Source organism: Peromyscus maniculatus, chromosome 11 (genome assembly GCF_049852395.1).
Source record: "Peromyscus maniculatus bairdii isolate BWxNUB_F1_BW_parent chromosome 11, HU_Pman_BW_mat_3.1, whole genome shotgun sequence".
NCBI classification, from domain to species: Eukaryota; Metazoa; Chordata; class Mammalia; order Rodentia; family Cricetidae; genus Peromyscus; species Peromyscus maniculatus.
In genome coordinates this window covers 88,334,637-88,359,744 of record NC_134862.1, presented here as the reverse complement: position 1 = coordinate 88,359,744, position 25,108 = coordinate 88,334,637, and the positions used below count along the sequence as shown (strand labels likewise).

At 46.6% G+C, this 25,108-nt stretch overlaps 2 protein-coding genes and 1 pseudogene across 8 annotated transcripts in view; 2 read left to right on the top strand and 1 right to left on the bottom strand.

The window, feature by feature from the left end:
• Ahctf1 (AT-hook containing transcription factor 1) overlaps nucleotides 1-3,723 on the top strand; it is a 55,134-nt gene extending 51,411 nt beyond the window's left edge. For all 7 annotated transcript variants that reach the window (XM_076548053.1, XM_006974201.4, XM_076548051.1 and 4 more), the window contains 3 exons: nucleotides 272-405; nucleotides 2,360-2,436; nucleotides 3,282-3,723. In XM_076548053.1, coding sequence (XP_076404168.1) covers nucleotides 272-405; nucleotides 2,360-2,436; nucleotides 3,282-3,477 — 407 coding nt within the window. In that variant the 3' untranslated portion in view covers nucleotides 3,478-3,723. The remainder of the gene's footprint in view (nucleotides 1-271; nucleotides 406-2,359; nucleotides 2,437-3,281) is intronic.
• Nucleotides 3,724-4,427: 704 nt separating this feature from the next.
• Nucleotides 4,428-25,108, top strand: part of LOC102908941 (kinesin-like protein KIF28) — a 58,200-nt gene continuing 37,519 nt past the window's right edge. The window contains exons 1-6 of the mRNA XM_042258716.2: nucleotides 4,428-4,723; nucleotides 10,900-11,091; nucleotides 15,270-15,473; nucleotides 17,350-17,385; nucleotides 21,882-22,106; nucleotides 24,877-25,031. Of these exons, the coding sequence (XP_042114650.1) occupies nucleotides 4,574-4,723; nucleotides 10,900-11,091; nucleotides 15,270-15,473; nucleotides 17,350-17,385; nucleotides 21,882-22,106; nucleotides 24,877-25,031 (962 nt within the window). The 5' untranslated portion in view covers nucleotides 4,428-4,573. The remainder of the gene's footprint in view (nucleotides 4,724-10,899; nucleotides 11,092-15,269; nucleotides 15,474-17,349; nucleotides 17,386-21,881; nucleotides 22,107-24,876; nucleotides 25,032-25,108) is intronic.
• On the bottom strand, nucleotides 18,609-19,499 carry LOC107400863 (small ribosomal subunit protein uS5 pseudogene; annotated as a pseudogene).

Genomic DNA, 25,108 nt, shown 5'->3' with positions numbered 1-25,108 from the left:
TTTTTAATTATTATAAGACATTTTCTATTCATTGTACATACCAATCACATATCCCCCTGATAATGGGATTTTTTTCCCCGACATTTCTGTCTCCCAACATGGGTAATAAACTTATATGCTATGTTTTCTTGGTTTGGGAATGTTCTGTCTTTCTAGTGTATCATTTGTCTCAAGATTTTTGATGCAGTATAATATATGATGCCTTTATGTTGCCGTAGTTTTAAACCATACATAGTTACAGGTAAAGGGTTTGTTCCCTGTTTGTCTTTAGCTGAAAAAATGGAGGCCAGTGCCCAGCTGAAAGAACTGGTGTCAGATTTATCATCTCAGCTTGTTGTCTCCCCTCCTGCTTTGAGAACCAGACGGAAAAATGTGTCCAGCACATCCAAGCTTCTAGATGAACTGGTAAGGAATGTAGATTGAAGTCATGATGTTGCCTCAGGTTCCTGAGTGCTGAGATTACAAATCTTTTTAAGGGAATTTCTCCTAAGTAAATTTGTTGAAAAGTAAATTGATTTAAAGATAGCATGTGAGCCAGAGAGACGGCTCATCAGGTAAGCGTCCTAGTTGTTCTTTCAGGGGACCTGGGTTCATTTCCCAGCTCACAACCTCTAACTCCAGTTCTAGGGGATCCAATGCTCTCTGGCTTCCTAGGGGACAAGACATGGATGTGGTACACATGTAGGCAAAATACTTGACACAAAATAAAAAAAAAAAATTTAAAGAAAGATAATTTGCACCTGGTGCTGGTGGTACCTGCCTTTAATCCCAGCACTTGGAAGGCAGAGGATGGTGGATCTCTGTGAGTTCGAGGGTACCCAGGGCTACACAGAAAAGCTGTCTTTTGGGGGGGGGGGCGGGCGGAAGAGATTTACATTTATATTAAGAGTACAAAACTCCGGGGCTGGAGAGATGGCTCAGAGGTTAAGAGCAGTGACTGCTCTTCCAGAGGTCCTGAGTTCAATTCCCAGCAACCACATGGTGGCTCACAACCATCTGTAATGAGATCTGGTGCCCTCTTCTGGCCTGCAGGCAAACATGCAGGCAGAATACTATACACATAATAAATAAATCTTTAAAAAAAAGAGAGAGAGAGAGTACAAAACTCCTCTGTGGTGTGTTGCTTATAACAGCAGCAGTTTTCCAGTTACCCATTAGAATGACAGTTTTAAAATTAAAATGGTTACCAGGTATGATGATGTGCACCCCTAATTCCAGGGCTCGAGGCAGAAATGAGCAGCTCTCTTGAGTTCAACACCAGCCTGTTCTACATGCTAAGTCCTAGGCCAGCCAGGGATGCATAGTGAGATCCCATCAAAATTATCTGGGTGTTTATGTAAGGTATTGGTGTGTCATTCACAGAGCATCCTTAGAACACAGCCGTAAGATGGGCATTTTTCATATACTAAATGTCAGTTACTTTTACTTATAAATGTCAGTTCCTAAGCATATGTTAGATTATATTCCATGAGCCAGTTACTATGCAACAAAAATAATTAAACTGATAAGTTGATTAAAATTCAGTTTAACTGACAAAAATAAGTAATTCATTTGTTGAATAAAGTCATTCTGCCCAAATACCTCTGCATATATAGAGATAGAGAGGAGAGGCCTTTCTAGCAGAAAAAGCGACAGCTTGCAGGGATTCAGAAGCATGGCAGGATGGTAGACGTGTAGGTTTTAGGGAGTTTCTGTGCAAAGTATTCTGGGAAGGAAGAAACCCATCTCTGGTGACCCAGTGCCTACAAGATGGCCAGAACTTGGACTTGGAGCTGAGCTGTATTAACTCAGGGTGGTGGGCAGTGGAAGCATTCACAGTGAAATTGTGACAAGACATGGAGAATGGGTATGTTGTGGAAATGAGGAATAAAGAGCAGTTCTGTTCTAGACCATCAAGTGTTCTTCTAAAGAGCCAGAGGGCTCTGTCTAGGACCTAGGGTTTTTATTGATGCTTGACTCCTTATCTGAGCAGGATACTTTTTTGTTGTTGTTGTTTATTTTTGTTTTTTTTTTCATGGCTGTTTCTCTGAAGCTCTCCCTGTCCTAGAACTCACTCTGTAGGCCAGGCTGGCCTCAAACTCAGAGATTCACCTGCCTTTGACTCCCAGGTTCTGGGCTTAAAGGCATGCACCACTACCATCTGGCCAGGCAAGATACTTTTAAAATCACACTGGTGGCACACCCCTTGAATCCCAGCACTCAGAAGGCAGAGGCAAGCCAGTCTCTGATTTTGAGGCCAGCCTGGTGTGCAGAGCAAGTTCTAGGACAGCCAGTTACAGAAAAACCCTGTCTTGAAAATCAGAAACAGAAAAATTTTAATTGCTTAGGCAGTTTATATTTTCTAATTTTTAACCCATAGGAGAGTGACCCTAAACCATTAGAAATCGTAGAACAAAAAACAAAAAGAAGCAGGACTGTGAAGACAAGAGCAAGCAGGTAAGCAGCACTCTGCTCCGTAGCCTCTCTACTTGTTGGCTAGGAAGGAGGGCTTCTCAGACATACCTGGTACTGGCTCCTTGACGGTGGCCAAGAGCCCGGTGCTGAAGGTAGCCTTCTCCGGAGTGGAGACCGGTGGCTCCAGGTGGTTCATCGTCCACTGGTGTGACTGGGAGAGAAGATAGTTTGCCCTTTCATAATAAGGAATTATAACTTTAAAGTCCCACAGTTGTTTCTCTGCTAGCAATGTTACTGCATCTGTGGTAAAATCAGTTCATTGGGATATTTTTGTTTCATGGTATTCTGTTCATGCTGTACTTAGGCATGGCTAAACTTAATAAACATACAAATGAATAAATAAGCAGAGTGCTGATGTGTAAATTGTCTGTGTCTAAGGTACACATACTCAGCAGCTGCTCCTGTTTGAGTTCTGCCCCACCCCACCCTACCCCACCCCACCCCTTTGTGATACAGCACTGCATACCTAAGCCGAGCCCTGAATTGTGGTTTTCCTTAGACTAGGTCTTTAGAACATAGAGCCTTGGCTAGATTGGAGCTTGCTAATGAGTAAACCAGGCCAACCTCAAACTCTTCCGCTGTCCTCCTGCCTCTCTTCCCGAGTCTTGGAATTTTATAAGCTCCGTGGGCCTGCTGGCTCTCATCCCATGAACAAACCATTTCCTATGTATATGTACTAAGTATGTCGGCACATGTGGGATGGGTGGAGGTGACACTGACCCTGCTTGCCATTAGCCCTCAGCTGTGCTTTGGTCCCTCCCCCTTCAGCTCTCCACAGAGTGACCCACTGGGGTGCCTGTTCCTACTTGAGTGTGTCTCTCTTTCAGAAACACAGGGAAAGGAAGCTCTTGGTCACCTCCTCCTGTAGAAATTAAGCTGATTTCTCCCTTGGCAAGCCCTGCTGATGAAATAAAGATCAGCAAACCAAGAAAAACTACAGAAGTAGCAGGAAAAACTCTTGGAAGGGGCAAAAAGAAGCTGTCTTCCTTTCCGAAGCAGGTTCTACGCAGGAAAATGTTGTAATTTTTAGCCCAAGATTTTAACGTGCACCTGTTTGTAAAGTCATCAGTATTTGTGTGGATTATTAAAGTCACCTAATTTGGAAGGAAATAATTTATATAAATTGTACAATTTTGTAAACAAGTAAATAAGTAGCTCCACATGAAGTGTGGTTCTTCTAGTCCAGGCGTTTTATAAAATTTCATACGTTTATATAATATGTAAATATGGCTTATTATTGGGATGTTAAATAAACTACTGTAAAGTATACCACTGTGTGTCTGTTAGATTTTTGAGAAGGGATTTCTGTCTTAGTCGTGATTTTATATGCTACTAGACATTTGTCCGTTTTCTTCATTGGTACTAGAACTAGTCTTGAAATGAGGGTAACCGACTGTTGATTATTTTTTAAAGTTGCTGTTTTATAATTTATGCACTTTGAGTCTGTTACTCAGATTTCTAATCATTACATGTACTTTCCTTGGGCTTTGCCTGATACTGTGTTGAATTTGAATTGTGGGCATGTGATTTTTGCCTTTTTGTAGTTTTACAAATTTTGTGTAATCTACCTCAAAGGAGTAATTTTCCAGTAATGCATTGATTAACTATAATGCTGGCATTTCTTGTTCAGTAACTTAAAGACTATTCTTGTCTCAATTCAGAGACTAATTATCCAGGTTAGATTGACCGGTTCACTGCTTCTTAGCAACCTCATGAAAAGGATTTGAGAAGGAAATGTGAATAAAACTGCTCCAGATACTCAGTACACCTGGTGTGTGCCTAACGTTGAGAAGAGGAGTCGGACCAATTTTAGACACCCATGCTGTGACAGCTCCTGAACCCCAGGAGCCTCTTAGGATTCAGGTTAACACTGCAGTTCCACAGGACCTCAGGCACAGATCATGGAGAATGGAAGAGTGTGAGTAGATGCAGAAAGGAGAAACAACGCCTGTTGTACAGCATGAGTGTGTGCAAGGAATGGCGCTTGATGGAGGCTAGGAAATTCATCAATAACTAAGTGTTGTCAAATAATTTATGACAGGTAATTGATAGTGTGTAATGAACGGACCCTTAGTAATTGATACCTAGAAACAGACTGCCTTTGTCAACTAAGCTCTGGATGTTTTCGTGTGAAGTGCAGCAGTGTGTTTTGTATGTTATTTTTCTACCAAATAGCATTATGGAAAATGAGGGAACGGGGGAGGAGATGCCTGAGCCGAGGAGCGCGGACAGCGTGAGGGTGGCGGTCCGGGTGCGGCCTTTCAGCCAGGTCAGTCATGCCATTGCCTTGTTGACAATTGCTGCCTGATTTTATCCACTTTTTAATAACAGTTACTGGGTTTGTACTTCAGCTGCTTGTCATTTATGAAATATTAAACTTATTTAAATGAATTTGTCAAATGAATAACAAAAGATCTAAGCATAATTTAGTAAACAATTTCATTCCTTGGTACAAGTAGCACAATAAAAAACTGACAAGAGAAATACTGTCAAGTTAATAATTATTTAAACCAGTGCAGTTTGGTGCAGGAAAATGTGTGGTGTCTGCTTTTTTTTTTTTTTTTTTTTTTTTTTTTGGGTGGGTAGGGTGGGTGGTTTTTTGGGTTTGTTGTTGTTTGTTTCTTTTTGGGGTGGTTTTGTGTGTGTGTGTGTGTTTTTTTTCTAGACAGGGTTTCTCTGTGTAGCTTGAGCCTGTTCTAGAACTCACTCTGTAGACCAGGCTGTCCTCAAAACCCGCCTGCCTAAAGGTGTGCACCACCACCGCCCAGCTTGTATCTGCTTTTAATACATGTATGGGGCAGAGGTGGAGCTCAGTTGATAGTGCTCACCTGCCATGCATGAATCCCTGGGGTGGCTCACCAGCACTCTGTAAAACTAGGTATGGTGACATGGGAATCCCAACAGGAGAACTTAGAGACGCTGACTAGAAGCTGACATCCTGGCTGTGTTGTACATTCAGGCCAGCTTGGGCTCCACGAAACCCTGTCTCAAAAACACCCAAAGTTTTGTCTTTTATAAAAGTAGGTCTTGCCATGTGTGGACATAGATCAGTGATCCCAACACAGAATGCTGAATCAGGAGAATCTTAAGTCACAATGAGACCATGCCAGGCCACGCTTACATGTTAATAGGTTTGTGTGTGAATCTACAACTTTCTATGGAAACACTACCACAGCCTCCGGACCCAAGCCCCTCTGCGGGAGTGGGGAATGTGGAGATATAATGTGATATAATGAGCCTGCCAGGTAGAAAGCTGCGCGGAGCCCATTGTGACCACTGGAACTTAGCATCCACCCTTTCCATTATGGTAGGCTTGTCTTTACCCACTGTGACCAGTGATGTCTTGTTGATATACAACTGCCAGAAAATGCTAATTCTAAAGGGAAGTATCCAGGGGGCTGGAGAGATGGCTCAGTGGTTAAGAGCATTGGCTGCTCTTGCAGAAGACCCAGGTTCAGTTCCATAACTGCAGTTCCCGGGCATCTGATGCCCTCTTAACCTCCACAGGCACCAGGCATGCACATAACTACACGCAGGCAAAACACAAAGAAAAACTAAGGATTTTTAAATAAAGGTAAGTATCCAGTTGATTTTCTCCTTTCCAAAGCTGGGACCAAAAACCTAGAGGTACTTTTGTCCAGTTCTTACTGGAGAGCCCAGCTCATGAATCTGCAAATGGCAGCTACCTGACTGACACCTGATAGGAGGTACTCCACCTGGTAACTCCAGGTTATCTCCTGGAGCCTGGAATGTCACAGTGTGCCTCATTAAACACTTCCTGTGGAGACCATCCCAGCCCCACGGGGCTCCTGCTTTCATTAGCTCATGCTGTGGCCATAGACACCACACTACATGAGGGAGAAGACTCATGGAGTCCTGCAAACCCTGTACATCTTTGCCACCCGGGAAATAGGCTTGCACTTTATACACCGTCCTCCAGCTCTTCCCCCCCCACCCCACCCCCCCCCACACACACACACACGTGCACCCTATGTCAAGAATTAAAAGGATGTTACCCACCAGTCACCCCTAAGAATGTCTCCTATCCAGGGTCCTGAATCTTGATGCTACCAGCTCATACCCTCATGGGTAGATGGATGAATGCGCAGTCCTACTGTGTCCTCTAAAGGTGTGCAATCTCCACTTAGGAGAGTCTCGCTATAGTAGAGGCAGGTCCTACCAGGAAGGAAGGGAACCAGGTTCCCAGCCTCTGCCTTGTGATAGCTGGTCTGTGTGTGGCTACTCCTGGGCAGGACCGAGGATGTCCAGTTCTATGGATCCAGTTATAAGGGGTGCTCAAAATGCTATCATCTAATGATAGAGCGGTATGCACAAGACCAAGGGAGGGTCTTCCTCCACCACCTATGGATAGTCAGAATGGGAGGTATCTTATTGAGCTCCCTCAAGTCCAATCCCATGTGGCTTTCTCATGGGGACTGGGCTATGGAAGGGAATGTGAGTATTCAAAATCCCAACCTCTGTTCTCTCACGGCCTTTCCAACCTCGGGTTCCTCTGGCAGCTTATATTACCTGTGTCTACTGTGAACCTCCTAGTATTGTGAGTGCTTTGAAGATGGAACGTTCCCCACAGGCCTGCATGTCAGAATGCTTGCCTTGCAGCCAGTGGCAGTTTGGGGAGATTGTGGAGCCTTTGGAACATAGGGCCTCGCTGGCCTCTGAAGGACTGAGACCTTCAGCTTGAGCTTGCTTGGAGTCCCATTATTGCTTCCTCATCTGCTAAGCTGTGAACAGACTGCTACAGGATCCTGCCACCAGTCCCCCGGCCAACCCCACCATCATGCCTAACCCACACGGTGGCCCACCAGTCCCGTCCCCCCCCCATCCCCACCATCATGCCTAACCCACACGGTGGCGCACCAGTCTCCCCCCAACCCCACCATCATGCCTAATGCACACGGTGCCCCACCAGTCCCCACCCAACCCCACCATCATGCCTAACCGACACAGTGGCCCACCAGTCCCCTGGCCAACCCCACCATCATGCCTAACCGACACAGTGGCCCACCAGTCCCCTGGCCAACCCCACCATCATGCCTAACCCACACAGTGACCCACCAGTCTCCCCCCAGCCCCACCATCATGCCTAATGCACACGGTGGCCTGAAACAGCCCAAACAAGCCCTTCCCTTCAAGTGCTTTGTGAAAGTCCTTTGTCATGGGGTGTGAGAACAGTAACTACGGCAGGGTGAGGACGTCGAGGGTCCAGTGCTCCCTCGTCAGTACTGCCTTTACAACCTGCATTTTGAACTGGTCACTTTCCCCGGTCTGTAATGTCTTTCCTAGTAGAATATCTACCCCCCGCCCCAGAATGTTCTCAGGGACCAGGGATATTAGTGCAAAAAAAGAATGGGGGTATTCTCCTCATGCCCAGGCACAGAACGACACTTGTTTTTCTCTGATGGTCGTACCCCCATTCCCACCAGTTACTTGACATAGCCCTCGCTCCTGTAGGCCTTTGGCACCTGTAACCACCAGAGCAATGGGCTCCTTGTCTTCATAGGCCCAGTGGAATGGTGAGTTCCTTGGGAGGACTGTGTTGCCCTCTAAAGCTTATTCTGGGATAAATTCTTGGCTCCACTTCTTACAACATGGAGTTGGGGACCCATTCCTATGCCCTACAGGAAGCCTCCTCCTCTATGGGGTAGCACGGGAAAGGCGAGAACCCTGGTTTGAGTTTACTTTCCATCTGCTAGGCTACGGAGATCATCTTGGATTATCTTCTTCCTGGAGTTCGGGAACGGAGCAAATCACACCACACCGTTCCTGTGTTCTAGCCAAGTGCCAGCCAGCCTCCCTCCCTCTTCCCTTCCCTTTTGGCCTGTTCTTTCTCTTGTCGGGTTTTATGACAAGGTGTGCACACTTTCTCAAAGGCCGTCAATAGCCTTGTCCACATCATAAACTGCTCTTGGCTACTTTTCTTACCATGACAAAACACCGTGACCAAAGCAATTTATGACAGGAAGCATTTAATTTGGGGACCCATGGTTCCAGGGTTTAGCAGTGTCTGTGACCATCATGGCAGGGAGCCTGGCAGCAGGCAGGCAGGCATGGCAGTGGAGCAGTAGCTGAGAGACATGTTGGGACAACGACCACAGGAGAGATCTATTGGAATGATGGGGCTCTGGAAACCTCAAAGCCCACCCCAAGGGACACAGCTCCTAATCCCAAGTGGGTCAACCAACAGGACCAAGCATTCAAACGTGAGCCTATAGGAGCCATTCTCATTTTAAAACATGAAGAGAGGGAGGAACAGGCTCGGGGCTCTCCATTCTCAGGGGGTAGTTGGTAAGTTGGTTTTCCATTCTATCCATCAAAATGGCTTTCTTGGGCTGGTGAGGTGACTCGGTGGGTAAAAGCTCTTGTGCGCAAGCCTGATGACATGTTTGACCCTTGAAACTCATAGTGGAAGGAGAGAAATGATTCCCAAAAGTTGTTCTCTGATCTCCACATGCACCGTGATGAGAGCACATACACACACACACACACACACACACACACACACACACACACACACGCACGCATGCACGCACGCACGCGCACACACACACGTGCACACGCACACATACCATACATTCACTAATAATAAAATGAGATTTAATGAAAATGGATTTCCCTAGTCCTTGAATCGCCTGGGCATAAATAGCTTCTCCCATCCATGCCAGTTCCCACAAAATGCCCTTGACTTCCTTGGTGCTTGCTCTGAGCTACCTGCCCTGACACACCCCTCTCATTTGGCCGCGCTGCTCTCCTGGCCACAGAGATCAATTCTACTGTGGACCAAGTTCCTTGGATCTGGCAGGCAGGCTGGATGCTCTTCCTCAGGCCAGATGATGGCTAATGTTGCTCCCCTCTCGGCTCCATTTCTTCTCACAGAGATGCCATTCCCATATCCCAGAGTGTACTCACTCGAGCAGGCAAAGTTCTCAGAACTATCTGTTGAAAAGATTTTGTTAGCTGGGTGGTGGTGGCACATGCCTTTAATCCCAGCATTTGGGAGGCAGAGGCAGGCAGATCTCTGAGTTGGAGGCCAACCTGGTCTACAGAATGAGTTCCAGGACAGTCAGGGGTACATGGAAAAACTCTGTCTCGAAAAACCAGAACCAAAACCAAAAAAAAAAAAAAAAAAAAAAAGATTTTGCTAGCTGTCTAGGTACCCTGCCACTGTGCAGTCTTTCAACAGTCTGCTTCTGCCTCTGTCTCCATTGGTACATTCTACACCTTTGTGTTAACAGTCACAGAAAAGCAAGTATCAGGAGTAGGTGGAGTCTCAGTCCTCATTTCCTTCGATGTGCTGATGAGGTGGCAGTTCCCTTGATTCCTCTCTCATTTTTACCTACTGCACATGGCTGGCCGCTGGGATTCTTCCCTTGGTGTCCCAGGCTTCCATTTCCCTAGCATTGTGCAGGCTGGAACTCTTTAGCACTTTTGCCCATAGCCATCTAGATATTGGTGGCCATCCAGTCCACAGAAACAACCCCACTACAGTAGCAAGACACTGTCTTTTCTTTTAACAGCGGTGCAGTGGGCATTTGGAAAACAGCTGTTCATCATCCAGCATTGCCTTTGGGGTATCCTCATTGGGACAGTCACGAGCATCTTGCCATACGGAGGGTCCCTTCCCACACAGAATTACATATCATACTTATGTGCCTCCTTGCTCAAGCTTTGATTCTCTTATCCAATGCCTCAGTTTTCTGGTTGGTTTGCCAATTATTCAAGAAAAAAATCCAGCCAGGCGGTGGTGGCACATGCCTTTAATCCCAGCACTCAGGAGGCAGAGCCAGGCGGATCTCTGTGAGTCCGAGGCCAGCCTGGTCTACAGAGTGAGATCAAGGACAGGCACCAAAGCTACACAAAGAAACCCTGTCTTGAAAAACCAAAGAGAGAGAGAGAGAGAGAGAGAGAGAGAGAGAGAGAGAGAGAGAGAGAGAGAGAGAGAGAGAGAGAGAAATCCCAATGTATGAGAACCAGCCACGAGGTGCCACGAGGCAAGAGGAGGCAGTAGAGATCAGTGTTGCCGAGGGAGCTTCACCAGCAGGCGCATGAGCCTAGGCAACTCATGAAAAAGTATTTAATTGAGGGCAGCTTGTAGTTTCAGGGGGTTGAGTCCATAACCATCATGGCAGGGAGCATGGCAGCAGGCAGGCAGGCATGGCCCTGGAGCAGTAGCTGAGAGCTTACATCTGATCAGCAAGTTAGAGGCAGAGAAATGGAAACGGGAGTGAGTGTGACCTTGCTGGAGGAGGTGTGTCACTGCAGTTAGGCTTTGAGGTTTGAAAAGCCCATGCCATACCAACTAGAAACCAAATATTCAAATATGAGCCTATAGGGGCCATTCTCATTCAAACTACCATAAGGGGTTGGGACAAGTGACTTCTTCCAGCCAGAATGTACTGTGATTCTGAATTTATAACCTGACGATAGAGAGAGAAGAACTCTGGAAGGCGCTGTGTGGTTTCCATGCATTCCCAAAGCACCACCATCCAAGACCCTAAAAATGGAGAGCATTTGAAGACCTTCACCTTTGACCTGGCATATTGGTCTCACGACGGATATCAAAAGGACAAAGACGGCATCCTTATTCCATCTAATCCAAATAGTAAATTCGCAGGCCAGGTAAGTCGCTTGGAAACTTCAGTGGTAGATTTTGTGTTTTGTGTTTTCTTTTCTGATGCACTATAAACATTTCAGTATTGTCCACGCCAGAGCAGGGAGACAGCTTAGTTGGCAAAACACTTACTGTTGGAACATGAGGACCTGAGTTTGGATCCCCAGAAGCTATGTGAATGCCAAGCCTTGCTCCTCAGCTTACAGTGCTTTTGAGAGGAGAGACCTGGTGGGAGGAACTCCGGGAACTAGCATGTCCTTGAGGAGAATGTGGGGACCCCTGTCCTTCTCTCTCACTTTGCTTTCTAGCTTCAGGAGACAAGTCTCTGGAATACATTCCTGCCACCACAGACCCAGAGCAGTGGTGCTGAGCATGAATTGAAACCCTGAGCCCAAACCAATCTTTCCTCTATAAATGGTTATCTCGGGAGTTATAACGATGGAGCGCTGGCTAGCACCATGAAGTACAAGTGAAGGGGAATCTCTCCTCTGTGTACATAGAACAGTGGGTGGGAAGAAATGAGAAATGTAACTCAAAGATGTATCAGATGTTTTAGCATGCAGATAATAGCCACACTATATCCCAGTGTCTCGATTATTATCATGGTCCAGCCTTAATAATCTTCTTCCCAGGGGCCCAGAGAAGCTACAATCGGCGCGAATTATTTTCAGGAAAAGAATCTAAGTATACCGAGCTCTTTGTCCGTCTACTTTATTCCTCTGGGATAAAATTCCGTCTGCACAGCTTCAGTTCTTCTCCCATGCCTAGCTCCTTTCTTGCCTCATTTCTCTCTACCTTTATCTGCTGTCTCCTTTACGTTCTAAATTCTCTCATCTTATTTCTGCCCCATCTTGGTCTTTCTCCTCTTGTTCTTACCCATCTCGTTCTTCCCCATCTGGCTCTTCCTCATCTTCCATCTCATTCTTCTAGTTCTCCATCTAGTTCTCCAGTCAAAATCCTCAAAAAATCCTCTTAAGTCTCTGAGGTTTACAGCTATATACTCATGTAATAGCAGTGTTCTAGCTAAAGCAAGGTCACCAGGCTTGAATTCTTACAGGGTCATAAAGGCAGACAAGATTTTTCCTCAGGCAGTGACCGTCAGGCTTTCTTTTACAACCCAAAAGGGGAGTGGTAAAGGAGGAGGTCAACTAAGAGCTAAAATTGGTTGATATATCAGAAAAAGATAATTTATGTGCTCAGACTACAGTCCTAGAGGTGGTTAGGTAAATGTTAGGAGTCTATAATGTTAGTATAAATACCACTAAGGCTATATGAGAAAAGAGGGTCCGAGCTATTTTACCTTAATTCAAGAGAGCATTTGGCCTTGCATGCTTGGTAGGTATTTCAGATAAAATACACTGTTAGGAGTTCTTGGAAGCATACATAGCATACAGGGAAATCATTGCAGGACTCGGCTAATATATATACAAAAGCTAAAATGTCACCAAGACTTCTTAAGCCATGGCTTGACCTTCAGAAAAGTCCTTGACCTTTTGTGATAGGAGCTTTTGTGATAGGAGCTTTTGTGATAGGAGCTGGATTCCATACATTTTCCTGAGGCTTGCAGCACCTGTGAGAGACGACACCACTAAAAATGTTATGAGATGATTCTACTCTCTACCTAGTACTTGACTTAACAAAATTCTGGACTATTTGAAACTTTCAAATTATAAAAACTAAGGACAGGGGCCAGTGAGATGCCACCTGCACCACGCCCGATGACCTGGGTTCAATCCCTGGGACCAACATGGAGGAAGGAGAAAACCAAGTCCCACAGGTTGACCTCTGACCTCCACACATGTACTGTGGGAGGTGCACGCACTTCCACACACAAATGTGCACACGCACACAAAATAAAAAATGTAATTAAAAAATTGTAACTAAGAACAAGAACAACAAAAAATCTCTAAGATCCCAATAGTGTCAAGTATGAAGGAAGCAAAATTACTAAGCTTGGTAATCTCTCCTGAGGTTTCCCTAATAGCTGATAAACCACCGGGCTGGAAGACAGATGATGCTCAGGGGCTATGGCTGCTCTTGCAGAGGACCCGGGATTGGTTCCCAACACCTGTGTTGAATGGTTCACCATCACCTGTAACTCCAGCTCCAGGGCATCCAACACCCTGCTCTGGCTTCCCAGGGCACCTGCATACACTCACACACATACACACAAATAAAAAATAAACCTTAAAAAAAAGAGCTGCAGATATCTTCATTCAGCTACATTTTGAGTAAAAGTATAGGCACATTGTTCTTGAAAACTATAGGTCAAATTCCATTAATCCTAGAGACCACACAACCCTTATAGTACAATAATTCATTATTTCTGTTTTGTTTTGTTTTTTGATACAGTGTCTCTCTATGCAGCCCCGGCTAGCCTAGAACTTGTCTAGATCAGGCTGGCCCAAAACTCACAGAGATCCTCCTGCCTCTGCCTCCTGAGTGCCGGTATTGAAGGCGTGCGTTTTTTTACTCCTTTCTATGAGAAACAAGCAGTAATTTTTGTTGTTGTTTTCTGTTTTTTTTTTTTTTTTTTTTTTTTTTTGAGACAGGGTTTCTCTCTGTAGCCCTGGCTGTCCTGCAATTAGCTCTGTAAACTAGGCTGACCTCGAACTCGGTGATTCGCCTGCCTCCTGCCTCCTGAGTGCTGGGACTAAAGGCATGCGACACCACTGCCTGGCTAGAAATAAACTGTATTAAAATTGGTTATTTTAAATTTTCCCTTAGCAGATCGTACTATGTTGGTGTGTATGTCTTTCTCAGAATTAAAAATTACATAAATTCCACAAGTGTATATATTGTGACAAACGGATTCCATGATTCTCCCTTTTTCTTCTTTGAGAGCTGCTGCTACCGTGGCCGTGACCAGAAAGAGAAGGAGCCAGGCCACACCTGCCTTCTGAGCAACTCTGTACAAGTATCTTTTGATTCCACTTTTAAAAAATGATTCCTTTTTTTATCTTTCTATTTCCATGTCCCAAAGCACTACCCTACCTTCATGCCTGGTTTTAAAAGTTTGTTGTTATGGTTGTTGTTTTAATATATTTTCAGGGGCTGGAGAGGCGGCAGCTCAGTGGTTAAGAGCACTGGCTGCTCTTCCACAGAACCTGGGTTCAATCCCAGCAGTCACATGATGGCTCACAACTGTAACTCCAGTTCTAGGAGATCTTCTGGTCTCCAAGGACACCAGGCACACGTGTGGTACATAAACACACATGTAGGCAAAACACCCATGCACATAAAATGATAAAAATGTAAGTAGATTTTATAATATTAATTCTTTTAGAATTCCATGCATGCATACATTACATTTTTATGGTATTCACCCCTTGCTCCTCCCCCTAAACTCTCCTAGATCCACCCCCCCACTTTCCCACCTCCTCCCAATTTCTTGTCTCCGCTTTCTCTCCCTCCCTCCCTCCCTCCCTCCCTTTCTTTTTTTACCCACAGAGACCAGTTTTAGCTGTTCATATATTCAGGATGTGGGGCCATTAACTGCAGCTTCTTAACTTACCAGGGGTCACACCCTTAAAGCAAACTGTCTCCCCTGGAAGCCACCAACTGTCGGTACCTCCTCAGCTGGGTGGGGCTCATGAGTCCCACCCACTCTGTGCTGGACTGGCAACTGGCTTTGCTGTTGTGCGGGTCTTGTCAGTTCCTGAGTGCAGCATCCATCATGTCCTGAAGGCACTGTTTGGCTCGGGTCCTCCCTGACCTCTGGCTCTTCCCATCTTTCTGTTCCCTCTTCTTCAGTGGTCTCTGAGCATTGAGAAGAGGTTTGGTTTTTAAGAGTGTATGCATTAGGCAACTTTCTATTAGTATATCTATCTATATATAAACACCTGAGATAGCCCATTCTGAAGAGTCAAGGCTCTCTTTGCTCACTTTGTAGGCAGCAGCCCGTTACTTTTTCAGACTGTGGTGAAGTGATGCATTACAGCAGGCAGTGTTGGGGGAGGCAAAACTACAGATCTCATGGCAGGAAATAAAAGAAAGAGACTGGGGTGTTTCCACAGCCTCCCAGCACTACCAACCTGGGGGGTAAACCTTTGGGTGGCACCCTGGATACAAAATACAGTTCTGTGGAGGGGTTTGTGTTGTGTGAGTGTGTGCACACACTCATATGTGTGTGGAAGTGATGCTTTAGAGCCACCAGGGTTGGTGACAGTTACAATTTCCTCTCTAGATCCACGTCTTCCATGATATCGGAAGAGGAATTCTAGACAGTGCCTGGCGAGGCTACAATGCTACTCTCCTGGCCTATGGCCAGACTGGCTCTGGGAAAAGCTACTCCATGATTGGCTTTGGCACAAACAAGGGTATTATTCCAAGAGTGTGTGAAGAGCTCTTCCAAGCTATTAAGACGCAAAAAGAAAACATAGAACTCCAGGTATGTATCCATTATTCTAGAATCCTGTCTTTGGGGAACTGTGCCTTTTCATTTACCACAAGTGGAAGGCACCAAGGCACCAGCATCTGTGTTTTCAGATTTGTGTGTGTGTGTGTGTGTGTGTGTGTGTGTGTGTGTGTGTGTGTTGGGGGACATTTGATGGCACTGTGAATCTCAAGATTGCTTTTGCATTAATTAAATAAAATTAACCTTGGGTCAGGAGGCTGTGTTAGCAACTAGTTGACAAGAAGTAATCATAGAGCCTCAGAGGGCATCTGGGAGAGACAGAGAAACACAGGAAGTAGTAGGGTGGGTTTTGCAGTGGAGCAGCTTTTCCTGGTTTGGCAAAGAGGAAGCATGGGTCTTCTGTAGACACCAGCAAGGAGAGAGAGTTAGCTAGTTGCTACTTAGCCTCTCTGAGCTCCCAGGTTTTCACCTCAGCCTTTGAATCTTGATTCTTATTCATAATTGAATGATAGAGATTTAGTTAAAGCTACCTTCAGTGGCAGTGACAGGGCCAGTGCCTGTGGGAACCTGAGTGACCAGGATGCTGCTGGAGAAGCAGGTTGGTAACTACGGAGCTGCAATTGCTGGCTGAGATAGCAGTAGATGAAGGCTCAGCCACTGTGCCGAAGTTGAAACAATATTGGCACCCAATATGGGGCCCAAAATTTCTACAAAGGGCCTGAGAAAGCTGAAAATTAATTAATTAATTAAGGATGCAGCTCCTTTAGGAGGCGCTGCTGTGCAGCAGAGCTCTTGAGCAACCAGCATGCTAAACAGAAACAACAAGCTAAGTAAAATGCCTGCCACTGTGTGGGCACCAACTTCCTAGAGCTGGGTAGGTTAAATGCAACTCTCAGGTAAATGCAGCTCTCAGCCAGGCTCTGGGTTTAAGACTGGGCTCTCAGTGATCTGAGGAGGGGGTGGAGCCAACCACCAGAGCCACATGGCGGAGGCTTAGTAGGCGAAGCACATACTGTGTGAGTCATTCCTGTAAAGCCCACCCTAAAACCCTCCCACAGCACCCAATGGCGGAAGCCGCCTCCTCCTCTCCTGTCCACATTCTAATTAATCTTCCCGCCTTAGCCTCCCGAGAACCGCAGTTGCAGGCCTGACAATAATCCCTGTTTTGGCCGGGCGGTGGTGGCGCACGCCTTTAGTCCCAGCACTCGGGAGGCAGAGGCGGGCGGATCTCTGTGAGTTCGAGGCCAGCCTGGTCTCCAAAGCGAGTTCCAGGAAAGGCACCAAAACTACACAGAGAAACCCTGTCTCGAAAAAAAACAAAAAAACAAACAAACAAGAAAAATCCCTGTTTTGTGTGTTTTCCTTTTCTTTTTGATTGTGTGTGTGAGTGTGTACATGAGTATGTGACACAACAGTGCATGCACACGTCTATACAGGTAGAGATACATGCTTCCGTGCACATGTGTGGAGGCCAGAGGAGGACACTGGGTGTCCCCTCCATCACTCTCCACCTTGTTCCCTTGAGAGAGGGTCTCTCGCTGAACCTGGAGTTTGATGTGTTTAGATAGACCGGCAGGCAGTGAGCCCAGAGCGCCTCCTGTCTGCATCCCCCCAGCTGCAGGTGAGCACCGTCATGCCTGGCTTTTTATGTGGGTGCTGGGAATCCAAACTCAGGTCCTCATGCTTGAGCGGCCAGTGTGCTTACCCACTGAGCAGCTCTCAGCCTGTTTTGTGTCTTTTTAAATTTTATGTTGAGAGACTTTCCAGTGCCATAAAATTCCCTGAGAAGCATACGGTTTGAAACAGTTCACTGCAGTTAATGTTAGTTAGTCTTTTCCTTTGTTGAATGTTTATATTCTTGCTACATCACTCCTGAACTCAGGACACTGACACACTGTTCTCCCTACAGGTCATGTTTAGCATGCTGGAAATCTACAATGAACAGGTAATACTGTAGCTGCAGAGTTTTCTCTTCAGGTCCCGCCAAGCCCCGGCAGCCCGACAGCCCACTTATAAAATAAACACACAGACTCTTATATTATTTAAACTATTTGGCCTAATGGCTCAGGCTTCTTGCTATCTATTTCTTACATATTAAATTAATCCATTTCTATAAATCTATACCTTGCCACGTGGCTCGTGGCTTACCAGCATCTTCACATGCTGCTTGTCATGGCAGCGGCTGGCAGTATCTCCCTTGGCCTTCCTGTTCTCTCCATTCTCCTCTCTGTTAGTCCTGCCTATACTTCCTGCCTGGCTACTGGCCAATCAGTGTTTTATTTATTGACCAATCAGAGCAACACATTTGACATACAGACCATCCCACAGCATGACATTCTCCCTATCTCTGCCTCTTTCTCTGTCTGTCTGTCTGTCTGTCTGTCTGTCTCTGCTGAGAATCAAACCCAGGTCCTTGCACACCCTAAGCACAGGCTTTACCACTGAGCCCCACCTATCCCGGGAGCCTGTGCTGACACACAGGCCTGAGTGACTCTGGATTACTAGCACCAAGGGCTCTGGTCCCCAGTCATGCTGTGTTGGATGTAGCCCACCTGCCTCTCCAGCACCATCTCAAATTCCTTGTTCTTCACTGTAGGGAACCTCAGAGTCAGCTCAAGATATCCCAAGACCAAGTTCTCAGCAAAAGGAGATTTATTTGTTCCAGAGGGACACAGGGCAGTAGACACAGACAGGAGATAGAGGACCAGGGTGAGGGGGAAGGGAACAGGGGGAGGGGAAGGGGAGTTTGTCCTGGAAGGACAAAGGACTGCCTCTGGATAGAGAGGAGACAGACATGGGTCACAGGAAATTGGCAGTTTATAAAGGTAAAAGGGGAAACTCCATGTTAGGATGAGGTGTTTAATTTTAACTGGGCATTTAATTAAGGCAGCCAAAGGGGGCTTTTGACGGCTGGGCTTCAATGCTTTGATAACTGGGCCTTGGTAGTCAGGAGGAGGGTTTGGCCAAATAAGGGACTAGACCTTGTTGGCTGGCTTTAGGAATGTAATCTAACTGGTTTCATCAAGGCAGAGGGAATGGCAGAGAGAAGGGCAAGGCCTGCCAGAGCCGTGGTCACCAGGCCTGGGCTGGCTTCGTTCACACCCCATGCTCTAGCCACATGGCAGCTGTCTGAGTTACTTTTCTTTCTTTCTTTTTTTTAAACAGATTTAATTCACTTTATTTTTCTTGTATAAAAACCCTTATGTGGTGACCACAGCTGGAGCCTGGGTCCTCTGAACAGACACTCTGGTGTGGGTTTTCACAAGATGGTCAGTGAATTCCTGATAAGGAGATTTGGTGAACACAGTCTCTTTCCAGAGGTCGGGGGTCAGATAGCTGTAGGTCTTGGAGATGGCATCAATGGTGGCCTTGGCAAAGTTGCCCGGGGTGGCAGTGCAGCCCCTGACAGATGTGTAGCAGTCATCAATACTGGGCATCATCAGTAGTTTCTTGGGCACAGGAACAGAGGGATGTCAGTGCCTCTGGGGACAGGGATGAGACGCACCAACACAGAGCCACAGCGGCCTGTCACTTTGCACGGGACAGTGTGGGGCTTGCCAATCTTGTTCCCCCAGTAGCCTCTCCGCACAGGGACAATGGACAGCTTGGCCAAGATGATGGCCCCTCGGATGGCAGTGGCTACTTCCTTGGAGCACTTCACACCAAGACCATCATGACCGTTGTAGTCCCCAATAGCGACAAAAACCTTGAACCTGGTCCGCTGGCCAGCCCGAGTCTGCTTCTGCACTGGCATGATCTTTAAACCTCATCCTTTAGGGATGCGCCCAGGAAAAAGTCAATGATCTCGGATTCCTTAATGGGAAGGGAGAACAGGTAGATCGCCTCCAGGGACTTGATCTTCATGTACTTAACCAGGCGGCCCAGCTTGGTGACGGGGATCCACTCCTTATCTTCAGCTTTACCTCCACGAGTCCCACGGCCTCGACCACGACGGCCCCTAAGGCCGCTGCAGAATCCTCCGCGGAAGCCGCCACGGCCTCCTAATCCTGGGCCCCCTAGTCCTCCGGGCCCTCCGGCTGCACTGGCGTCGTCTGCCATTTGGTGTTTTCCCGAAGAAGAAGAAGAAGAAGCCTGAGTTACTTTTCTACGGCTGTGAGAAAATGCCAGGGACAGGCAATTTACAGAAGGAAAGGCTTATTTCGTGCTAACAGTTCCAGGGGAGGGAGTCCTTTGTCTCTATGGGAGGAGCATGACAGCAGGCAGGCATGGCCCTGGAGCAGCCCCTGAGAGCTCACATCTGAACCCCCAACAGGAAGCAGGGAGCATGTTGAAGCCTCAAAGCCCAGCCCAGTGACGCACCTCCTATTCCTTCCCACGTGGTCCCACCAACTATCTAAACATGGAGGTCGTTTTCATTCAAACCATCATGACAAATCCCCTGCCTTTCCAGACCGGCCCTTCTCTGACAGGGGTCCTTTCTCGGCTGCTGAAGAAACCACTTGACTTCCAGGCCGTAGCTTCATGCGTCCTGAGGTCATTATGGTCAGTGGGTGAGATGCTGTTGGGGACCAAAAGGGGACTCCTGAGTCTCTGCAGCCCTTGCTGTCTGAGGCATGGTTCATCTCTGCTTTGGAGAGCGCAAGAGAGATGAGCTGCCATGTGCTGACGGACGCTGCAATTTCCTTTCCACATCGTGTGTCACTAAATAGGACTTTTAATTCCCCCGTCCCAATCAAGTAAAGGTGTGTTTTAATTTTTTAAGATTTATTTATTTATTATGTATACAGTGTTCTGCCTGAATGTGTCCCTGCAGGCCAGAAGAGGGTGCCAGATCTCATTACAGATGGCTGTGAGCCACCATGTGGATGCTGGGAATTGAACTCAGGACCTCTGAAAGAGCAGTCGGTGCTCTTAACCTCTGAGCCATCTCTCCAGCACCCATGAAACACATTCTTAACTCAAGGGTCACAGGGGAGCAGTTGGTGCCTTGGATCTAGTTCACAGCCTGCGTCTGGCAGACTTCTGTCTAGAGCAGTGGGAAGAACAGAAGAATGAGACAGGGTGCAGCTCAGTAGCCCAGGCTAGCCTAGAACTCACTGTGTATCTTAGAGGTAGAATGCTTGTTTACCAACCTTAAAGCCCTTGGCTTCATCCCAAGGCCACCAAAATAATAATAAATAATAATAATAATAATTCTGTAAATCAGAGATAAATATATTCAAGGATAGAAGTTTTAAAAGTCATCTGTTTATAGTCAAAGAAGTGTGTACTCTCAACATCCCAACTTACAATCTGCCTCCCAGCTCTTCCGTGCCCCAGAGAAGGCATCCTCGGCCTGTGTGCTCAGCCAGCATCTCTTGGTTTCCCTACCAACTGGGAGGAAGATTTCACAGCACCCTTAAAAATTCAGAGTCGGGGGCCTGGAAAATAATAAAACTGTGTTTCCAAGAGTAATCTCTTAAATTAAGAACTAGGCTACTGGGAGCTGGCAGGATGGCTCAGAGGGTTAAGACACATGTTTCCAAGCCTGATGGCCTGAGTTCAATCTCCTGAACCCACATAAAGATGGAAAGAAAGAACTGACTCCACAGAGTTGTCCTCTGACCTCCGTGTGCACACTGTGGTACTCCATGTGCACCTCACCTCCCTGTACTGGCACTCAAGTACACGTACACACATGTGTGTATACATACACACACACACACACACACACACACACACACACACACACAGGTAATTAGTCTTCTCATTCCACTGTTATGATAAACTTTCTTGTCTTCTTTTTTGTTTTTGCTTGTTCGTTCATTTGTTTGTTTGTTTGTTTGTTTGAGACAGGGTTTCTCTGGGTAGCCCTAGCTGTCCTGAAACTCACTCTGTAGACGAGGCTGGCCTCAAACTCTGAGACCCACATGCCTCTGCCTCCTGAGTGCTGGGATTAAAGGTGTGTGCCACCACTGTCTAGCCTCTCTTGTCTTCTTTCTTGTACATTTCCCTGTTTCTTACTTAGCTCAATTACAAGGTTGTCTGGTACCTGTAGAAACTCAGTATTTAAAAAAAAAAAAAAAGAGCTGGGCAGTGGTGGCACACGCCTTTAATCCTAGCACTTGGGAGGCAGAGGCAGGTAGATCTCTATGAGTTCGAGGCCAGCCTGGGCTACAGAGTGAGTTCCATGAAAGGCGCAAAGCTACTCAGAGAAACCTGTCTCGGAAAAAGAAAGGAAGGAAGGAGGAAGGAAGGGAGGAAGAAAGGAAGAAAGAAAGAAAGAAAGAAAGAAAGAAAGAAAGAAAGAAAGAAAGAAAGAAAGAAAGAAAGAAAGAAAGAAAGAAAGAAAAAGAGAGAAAGAAAGAAACTCAGTATTAATTCAACTACCTAAGACGTATTTACAGAGCACCTAATATTTCACAGGCAATGATAAGGAAGGAAATGAAATTCCCACGTTCTTGAGCTGTATACCATTTCTTCTTCTGTTTCCTCCTACAGATAAGAGATTTGCTATCTAGAACCAAGACTCCCGGAGGGTTGAAAGTCAGGGAAGATCCACAGCTGGGCTTTTTTGTGGAAGGTCTGAAGTGGGTGCCTTGTGAGAATTACGCACAGATTGAAAAGCTGATGGAGCAGGGATCAAAAATCAGGATGACAGCTTCGACCAGCATGAATGCCAGCAGCAGCCGGTCCCACATGGTCATCACCATCCAGTTCAAGCAGGTGGGAGTCCTCATCTGGGGGCAGGCTCCTGGTGGCAGAGCAGGGGTGGTGCGGTGGACTTTGTCTGGAGCGGGCCAGGGGCTAAGGTACCCGCTTCCAACCATAGAAGGTGGGGCCCAGACGGGAAAAGCTGAGGGCCTTGCTCTCCCTGCCCGCTCCTCAATGAAGCAGGCTCCTTACTTATGACAGAGTGGTCTTGTGATCAACCAATCCTTGGAGTGCCCACAGGACATGGCTGGCTGTTTTTCCTCAAGTAAATTCTACAATCCGAGGAGTGAATTTTGAGGCCAAGTTGGCAAAGGAGTCAACTGTGAAGACACTGACTGTGGTCTAGCATGGAGAACTAAGATTAGCAGGCCCATGTTTACCCACCTGAGGATCAGCCGTGAGCCAAGGGCATGGCCAGGTACTCAGGCATCTTTCTGAGACTCGGACTGACCAAAATCAGTTCTTGGAAAACCTGTAACTAACTAAAGCCTTTGTGTAAATGGAGGCTTTTCTGGCCCGCTCAGTCCCATAGCTGCTTTAAAAATAATCACTCAGAGGCTTAATATTAATTACAAATTGTTTGGCCTATCACTCGGGCTTATTATTAATTAGCTCTTACAACTTAATCCATTTCTTTCTTTCTTTTCTTTTTTTTTGGTTTTTCAAGACAGGGTTTCTCTCTGTAGCTTTGGAGCCTGTCCTGGAACTCACTTTGTAGACCAGGCTGGCCTCGAACTCACAGAGATCCACCTGCCTCTGCCTCCCAAGTGCTGGGATTACAGGCGTGCGCCACCACTGCCCAGCATTCATTTCTATTAATCTATGTTTTACCTGTGCTCCTCCAGTGGCTGGCTGACATCTCCCTGACTCTGCCCTTCTCTCTGCTTGGATTTCCTGCCTGGCTCTATCCTGCCTTGCTATAGGCTAAAGCATCTTCTTTATCAACCATAGGTAATAAAACATATGTACAGCACACAGAGGGGTTATCCCACAGCTCCTTTGATAAACCAGAGAGGACCTCTCTTCTCCATTCTCCTCGGTGGGTGTCAGGACGTCTCTGACCAACATCCGTGGTGGGTTTGGTTTGTTCTAGAAACAGTTGTTCCTGAGTCCTGGGTGAAGCCACAGCCAGCTGTGATTACACAGCCCTTGTCCTCTCAGTGCTGAACCAGCAATGGAGGAAACCATCACGTTCACACCAGGAACAGAGGACTCATAAGCGGCTGTTAGGTACCCGTGCTAACATTGTTGAGGGGATCATCTTCCCAACCCCCAGTTCTGTCTTCTGTAAAATGGGGTGATGGCTCTGTCCTCAGGCACGTTGGGAGGCTGAGATGAGGCACTGCGGTCTAGAGAATTTTCTAGAGATGGGAGGATGGTTCATCAGTAAAGCGCTTGCCGTGCGAACATGAGGGCCAGAGTTCAAATCCCCAGAGCCCACATAAAAGGGTCAGGCATGGCAGCATGCTCCTATGATCTTCATGCTAAAGAAGCAGAGACAGGGGGATTGCAGGGACCTCCTGACCAGGAGTCTGCCAAAGCAGTGAGCCCCGGAACAGTGAGAAACTCGGCCTCAAAAATCAAGTGTGGAACAGTTGAGGAAGACACATGATAGCAACCTCTGTCCTCTGCATGAGGTACTAGTGTACCTGCGCATACACACACATGCACGTGCACAGACACACAGACACACAGACACAGACACACAGACACACACACACACACACACACACACACACACACACACGCACACATACACAAAATTGTAGTCGGACTTTCTTTTGGGACCATCAGCTTCCAAATAATGACATGGAGACTTATTATTAATTATGAAAGTTTGGCCTTTAGCTTAGGCGTGTTCCCAACTAGCTTATCACTTAAATTAACCTGTTTCTATTAATCTGTGTTCTGCCACGTGACTTTTTACCTCTCCTCCATCTGCATATCTGACTCCCTCCGAGTCTCACTGACATCTCTCCTGCACCTAGATTCTAACCCCTCTGAGTTCCTCTCTCTGCCAGGAAGCCTCGCCTAGCCTCTCCTGCCTAGCTAGTTACTGGTCAATCAGCTTTTTATTAAACCAATCACAGTGACACATCTTCACACAGTGTAAACAAATCTAGAACAGATAATTTGGTACATTTTAAGGGCAGTTCACTGGATGAATTTTACCATGTTAGCAAGGGGAGAAATCGGATGAAGGCAAATAAGGGAAGCTTATTTTTTTTTAATTTATTCAACTTTATTTTATGTGCATTGGTATGAATGTGTCAGATCCCCGGGAACTGGAGTTATGGACAGTTGTGAACCACCATGTGGGTGCCGGGAATTGAACCCCATCCTCTGGAAGAGCAGCCAGTGCTCTTAACTGCTGAGTCATCTTTCCAGGCCCAAATTCTTTTTTTTTTTTTTTTTAGTGAGAAAGTTAAAATGTTTAAAAAAAAAAAAAAAAAGAGTATAGCCAGCAGGAAACCCTGTAGGATTCCAGTGTGTGTTCATTCAGCTGCTGGACCACAAAGCTGAACAGTTCATGATGTCGCAGGTATCACAGCATTCTATGTGCTAAGAGTTTACTGAAATGCCTGTGCCATGACTGGTATCTATTACATCCCCCTGAAAGAGCTTTGCGGAACTGGAGAGAGGTGAGCAGGACGTGTGGACCCAGGAGTGCAGCTTTATCACTGTCAACTGTCCCTGCTTTGTTACGTTTGGAGTCGTGTAAGCTGGTGGCACAGTCTGTCTCCGAGGCACCAGTCTAACAGCCTGAGGTGTGTCTCTACAGATTTTCCTGGACACAGCCCTCACCAAGCAATCCAGCATCAACATGGTGGACTTGGCAGGAAGTGAGAGGCAGAAATCATCAGGCGCTGAAGGAGACCGGCTGAGGGAAGGATCGAGGGTCAATTTAAGCCTCACCAGTTTAGGAAACGTCATCAGGTATGTGGCCAGCACACAGAGATTCATGTGTCTTAGTTACTTTTCTATGGCTCTGAAGATACACCGTGACCAAGGCA